The 6,872-nt window shown below is 41.3% G+C and overlaps 1 protein-coding gene across 1 annotated transcript; it reads right to left on the minus strand.

Annotated features, from left to right (window-relative positions):
- Positions 1-559: 559 nt before the first annotated feature.
- LOC119917927 (hyaluronidase PH-20-like) lies at positions 560-6,267 on the minus strand. Its single transcript, XM_038738357.1, has 8 exons — positions 6,210-6,267; positions 4,706-5,650; positions 4,165-4,331; positions 3,899-4,067; positions 3,572-3,790; positions 3,307-3,465; positions 2,758-2,847; positions 560-1,750 (listed from the first exon to the last, which is right to left on the minus strand). Exons 2-8 carry the CDS (start codon positions 5,636-5,638, stop codon positions 1,313-1,315), a joined length of 2,175 nt encoding a protein of 724 aa, XP_038594285.1. The 5' UTR covers positions 5,639-5,650; positions 6,210-6,267; the 3' UTR covers positions 560-1,312.
- Between the last annotated feature and the right edge of the window lie 605 nt (positions 6,268-6,872).

A 6,872-nucleotide genomic window follows, 5' to 3' on the forward strand; every position in this document is an offset into this window, starting at 1 on the left:
CTCCAATAAACACACTGTACACCGCCAGATCAATACCAAACACAGAGTAAAGTTAGCTATTAGCTGGTCAGCAGTCTAGCAAGCTAATGGCCCAGTTGTTTCTCTCAGGGTTTAGAGACTAAAACAGAGAAAAAATAAGATTACATATTGGACTTGCCCTGTGGCCATAATCACATCCCCAAATGATTCCTAATGTTGTGCCATGTCTTCCTAATGTGTAAGTAGGTAACTGCTTGATAACAAGTTTGCAAGCAGAAACTTATTTTAGTTTAGTTCTTCTGACCTCTTACTAGCCCTGTACACCCTTACAGGTGTTGCCACTTATCTGATTAGATCTCTACTCATGTTGAAGTAGGCAAAATGCACAACACAGGTATAAATAATAAAACGAACGATGGTTGAATTCCATTTTGCTGCTTTGGTTTCAGGGTCCTGGTATTGCGCATGCTGACTTGCTGTCACTACATTGGCTTACTGACTTAGAACACACCATTGTTAATGATTTTAGTAACACCTGTTCTTTTTTCATAAGTGAAAACACAGAGGGTTCGACACGGAGTGACCAACCTTTTCATTTGTTTAATGCGTTTTTACAGATTAAGAATGTAACCCAAAACACTTAAAACTAATTAAATGAAGTAAACAAAGCATAGTTCAGTACATTTGGTTAATCAAGTTTTGAGTTTTAACAGAACTCTTGTTGTGCCATAGAAGTTCAACAGAAAACCAACAACAATGCTGCTCCCTGTCTCTGTCATTTATTTACATATACAGTCAAATTATATACAAATACACAATGGAAATAATATTGTCACACTGCCAAGGCCATAGCACAGTATTTGTTTGTACGTTTAATTAGAGATTATAACCCCTGAATGGTAGCACTGTTCTTTGGCAATACTATGGAACATCTTCTGTCAGTGAACATAGTATACACATTATATAGATGAAGTAATGCTTCCTGAGTCCTTTTAATCGGGCCAGTAATCAGCTGCTAACACTGTCTGCTAACACTAGTCACTCAATGCTGCAAAAAGTATCAGTGATTGGAGGCAACAACATAGCAATTTAAAAAGGTGAGCTGATAACGAAATGGTTGATGGTATCACTGAATTCTGCCAGAAAACCCTGCTACAGAGTTAGTACTCCCCAACCAAGCCAGTAGATCCAGGTTCACTAAGGATGCATCGCGAGGCAATCTGCTTTTGTGCACTCACTTGAGCAAAAATGCAAACCACGCTGTAGAATAAACACACAAATTATTCAGCACTGGATTATGAGAGGACTGGATAGTTCCCAGAATTAATATAAGCTAAACTTTCAAGTTCTTTTTAACATTGTCCTTTGTAATACTGGCTTGTTGTGAGTCATCTAACATGGATTTATTCAGTGTGTGAGCCTTTTGGCGCACCCCTTGCTTCACACTAAATAGAAGAGCCTTGGCTAGCTCACTGTGTGTCCTTGGAGAGCAGCTCAGTCCTTTGTAGCATTGACAGGTAAACCTCCTACTCAAAGTCTTCAGGTCTGTGAAGGTAGGTCTCCCTAGGACAAAGTAGCGGTTCTGAAGATGCAAGACCCTGAAATTCTCAGCGTTTAGGTGGAGGTAGTAATTGGAATTGTAGTTTTTTCTGACACAGCGGCCATTCCCCTGACACAGGAAGTTGCTGCAGAGCTGTGCAGCTACGGTGACATTGGTGATGTAAGGGTTGAGGGTGGAGGAGAGGTAGGATGAGAAGGCTTCACAAGATGTCTAGGGTGGTAGAGAGTTGAAGAAGGAACAGGAAGTTAAATGTAAACATTCTCTGTATATTTATATGTTATACTCTGTATGTAATACTATATGTCTGAAATGCAACATTACAATAAGTCAACAGCGCTGAAATACTTTATGTTGATTTCCCTACTTATGATTAATAAGTAAGATTATTAGATTATAAGATCTATAGTACCACTCTCATATCTGTCTATTCAATATGACGCTAAAGCCAAGAGATGGTTAGCTTAGTTTAGCATAAAGACTGGAAACAGGGGGACACAGCTGGACTGGCTCTGTCCAATGTGTTATATCTCATTACTTAATCCTATGCAAAAATGTTTGACCGTGGGTTGTGTCACATTATTTCCTCAGGAAGTCACTGCTCCCGGCCAAGAAATAGTCCAGCACAAAGCTAATCCAGTAAAAGCACAACCTGTGGTTTTAAAATTCGGTTTTTATATGGCTTAAACAAACAAACTTTTTAATTAGTGAGCATAAGAGGTGGCGTTTGTTACTTTTAGGTGGCATTTGTTACTTTTAGGCAGAGCCAGGCTAACTGGCTGCCTTATAAATCAAATAAGCATATTTCCCAAAGTGTCAACTTTTGCTTTCAAAGAACATTGTTTTTACAGGTTGTTGTGAGTCACTCAAGTAAATACTGTTAACTAACTATTAACTGAGGTAAAAAAACAATTACAATATTTTAACAACCTTGCACCCTATCTAACTGTAGGATATGAACTTAAATTTAATTGGTGAGGTCTCTTTCAGAAGACACCCTGTGAAAGTCACAATCATCAATCTAATCTTAGCTTCCCTGCCATGAATGAACTAATACTGATGCACAACCAACAACCATCTGTGCCACTGAGGTATTGTCAGTCAGTCACAGAGACAAGCAGATTCCTGTATCATCTAACTGAACACACTGTCTCTGGTCTGACAACCTGCCATCAGTCATGTCTTTCAGCAGTCCAGTGGGCTCTGCGGTGTGATGTTACCTGGTCGTCATAGTCAGCACTGGCCCCCCACAGCACAGCGCCAGACACTCCCAGTGCTGCACTCTCGCCAATGGTGCTTACCAAGTCTCCCTGGACACAAATTGTTAAATACGTTCAAAATAGCCTTTGTACAGATACACGGAACTGACCACAGGCATTCACAAATGAGACACACAAAAAGCATGTATACACATGCATTGAGCACAGACATTTACACTAGTCTCATTTCTACAAAAGGTGAGAAGAGAGGATAAGGATTACACCCTCGGGTGAGGGTTACCGCCTTAGATGGGTGTTGTTACACCAAGAAACCAAACTCCTCCTAAAACTGGACCTCAAGTTGGAAACACCTCATTGCTGGGATGAAGAAGTAACCCAAGATCTAATCTAGGCAAGTGTGTGGTTGCTCACTGATGAGTTGTTTCAAAAATAGAATCTGTTTGAATGGATTTAATTATTGATTTATTAAGTAAGATTAGTGAGTGGTCGTCATTAATAAAGGTCTCCCAATGACTCAAATAAATCAACATTTAAATGACTCTTATTTACCTGGCTGAGGAAGCGTCTGTTGTTGTCGACAAAGACAGGTCGCATGTAAACAAACACAGGCGTAGTGCCACTCCGTCTGGGCAGGGCAGATACTCTCAAAGTTTCCTTGACACGGTTTCTCACCATCAGGGCAGCTCTGGGATTGTCTGCCAGAGAGACCTGAAGTGCCAAGATGCAAGGTACGTCTGAGGAATTAAAATTCTGGGAATAATATTAGGGATAATTTATTCATAAAAAGTCTATAGTGCCCTACAATCTAACCAACCTGCAGGTAAACAGAGGGGTAGAGGGCAGTGCTGGACTCCCACAGCCAGAGCAGCTCATCATTCTGCCTCCTCACTTCCTTGGAGCAACGGCCTGTGTAATCTGGCTCCTCCCAGCCATAATTGTAACAGTTTGGAAACAGGTAGAAGCCCCAGAAATAGCTGGGTCTCATAGCTCTGCCCATTGCCAACATCCCTGACATGAAACTCCTCGCTGCCACCTGAAAGGGACGGAAAGAAAGAAGAAGAGAAGAGTTCTTCATCAATATTTAATAGCTGTTCGGAGCAATACCATTTGTTTCAGGAATCTTCCCACATTTAGCTCTTACCTGGAACTGTTGTTTGGCTTTCTCTGTGGCCTGCTGCGCTGTGAGGGAACGGTTTGTTTGCATAACATGAGCAACAGATAATGTCTGGTAGATTCTCTTTGTGCCCCAGTTTCTGTCCCATAAGGGTCGCCATTCCTCCCAGTCTATCACAGCCAAGCCTCGGCTTGTCCTGGAGCAAAGACAGGACAATGAGGGAGAGGTTAAAGATCAGCATCAAATGTGTCAAATCACTAAGGGTGAATTTTGTAATTTTAGGGTTGGCTCACTTAGATGGGATGTAGTAGTTAATGTCTGCACTGGCCTTGTCCATGCTGGCTTTCAGGTTCCCTCTCTGAGGGATGCCACCATTGAACTGTTTCCCGCTTCTAAGGTCTACATGTGGGTAAAGACCCAAACGGTCTGTGTAGAACAGAGACAGGAACTGGCCTGGGACCTGCAGCAGAAACATGACAAAAGTGAATCAACTTGTGAATTAACCTTAAATAAGTATAAGATGACATTTTGAAGAAGAAGAACAGCTTTATAACCTCTAGTGAAAAAGATTCCTTTTCTGAATTCTAATTTCAAGTGTGCTGGCATCATGTAGAAACAAGACCTATAATCAATTTGCCGAGAAGCTAATAAAATCTTAGGGGGAAAATGTGTGGCAAAATGAAAATTAATAACTGTCTTGTAAATGTACTTGTATAACAGCTTGATGTAAAGTAAATGAGCTTGCAGTTTGATTATAACAGGTGTTTTGCAGCTATAGATTTAAACGTTTAACTCAATTTCCAACAGAAAACATTCAAATGTTTGTGCCCTCACCTTAGCAGGTGTGGCCACTCCTTTAAAGGGTGAGGTGTCCAGTGAAATGTTGTACCTGTTGCACACCAGATCAGGGATGTTCCAGCTAACGAAGAAGGGCTGGTGCTCAAACAGTGGACCTGTGGTGTGGGGTAGGGAGGGAGGCAGAAATGGTCCAGGCTTAGGAGAGGCCGCCACTTCTGGAAGGGATGTCGAGGTTTTGGGGGGAGGGATGGGGGAAGCTTTGGCAAGAGGAGGCTGCAATGTTTCAGAGGTTAAATGCGACAATGCTGCAGAAAGGGACGATGTCGGAGCAGGAGAGGGAAGCTTGTGTGAAGGAGTTTCAGGTGGAGAGGAAGGTGGCAATGTTTTTGGAAGAAAAGTCGAGTTGGACGGAGGAAATACTTTAGCAGCGTGAAGAGGATACAAAGTCATTTTGGACAAATGACATGGAAGGTTTTTGTGCAGAGGTGGTCCTATAGTTTTGAGGGATAATGTCAATAGGCATTTGCAGGGGTAGAGTGGCAACATGGGGATGTTAGAAAAGGCTTTTTTGCCTAACTGAAGGGGAAATATTTTTGTAGCAGCTGAGGGCCAGGATATGAGGAGATCTGTGGAGGATGTTTGGTCAAAGAGAGACATTGACATTGTAGAAGTAGCTGATGTTGATTTTGGGGGATACAGGGTTGTAACATAGATGTTTGAAGAAGACATTGGGTTGATGGTGGAGCCGGATGAAATCAGGACTGCAGGAGGGGTAAAAGCATCGGTTGATATGTTACCAGCAGGAGGCGTCATGGCTTTCTGTGTCACTTGGACAGATAGTGAAAGAACCGGCCAGACCGAGATGATGAGAGCAGGGAGGAGAGAGGTGAGCAGAGAAGGGAAGATTGATGGAGCGAGTGAGAGAAGCAGCACAGCACAGCGTCTCCTCTTCTGTGTGACTGAAACCATCCTTTCTCCTGGCTGAAGAAAAATAAAATCAAACGGACAAACAAATCAAACTTCATATTACAGTCTAGTGTGCTAATCATATGTACAGATTGGTTGCCAATGTTGCTATAATGAAACAAGCAAGACAATGTTCCTTATTAAGATTTTCAGAGCACACTGTTGAATATGTTTAGTGTATGCAAAGAAGGCCTAGAACAAAATTTTACAATGCCATTCTGATGTTGTTTCTACTTCTACTGATTGGCTAGTATTGTTTCTTTGGTTTACATTAAATGCACAACCTAATATAAACAATATTCAAAGGTTTTTTTTTCACTTCATTCTGCTCAGCTATAAACTCTGACCTGAAATAAGATATACTATTGATTATTGAAATTTGATTATTCTGATATATTTTCTCCACAGGATTCTAATCCACTCTGCCCAGCTTGGCATGATTTCACTCTTCATGACTTGCCAAACACAAACCACAAATTTAAGCATTGCTAAATGAAGATGAATCATAAACCAGAACATACCAACTCTGAACTGACTTACAGACAGTGTAAAAAACAAAAAGATTACACAATACCTGGACATGCCTTCAGTGGAACCGTCTCACCATAAGACGTGTTGACTGGAGCACAGAGAGTGAGCGTTTCCTTACAAAAATGATACCTGATATAGGTACATGTGGGGGAGGAGAGGCCATGTGGGCAGAGCTGTGTACCAGGATGCACTCTGTGTCTGAAAAAAACGTCTTGTTTTGATCATCCAGTGCCAAGTTTGACTTGGAGCAGAGGAGGAAGGCACACCTGGGTGTGAGGTTATGGAGTGTGTACTGACAGGGTATCAATGTACAGCTTAGACTGCTATTGTTCTGGTGTTGACACTGGTGCTTGTCACCTGGGATGGGCTAAACAAACAATTACAATGGAGGCCATGGAAGTAAATGGAATATTAAATGTCTCAGTAACATTTATAATATATATTTCAATAACTGCAGTTATTGTCATCCTCTTTGGACTTTAGACAGCTTGTAGAGTAACAGCATTTAATGTGAGTCTGACTTGCATGAATTGCATAATATGTGTGATCAGTCTGTAGCCAAAATCTTTACATTCCCCCCCAGCAGTTGGGAGACAGGAAAGTTCGACACCTAGGTGGCAAGAGAGGAACTGATGGAATTAATAACAACACTTTTTTCATTGAGAATGTAAAGAAAAATAAATGAAGTTTACATGCAAAAATAACT

This window comes from Micropterus salmoides, unplaced genomic scaffold (assembly GCF_014851395.1).
Source record: "Micropterus salmoides isolate LMB-PRFRI ecotype aquatic unplaced genomic scaffold, ASM1485139v1 Ms_hic_scaffold_23, whole genome shotgun sequence".
Lineage (NCBI taxonomy): Eukaryota > Metazoa > Chordata > Actinopteri > Centrarchiformes > Centrarchidae > Micropterus > Micropterus salmoides.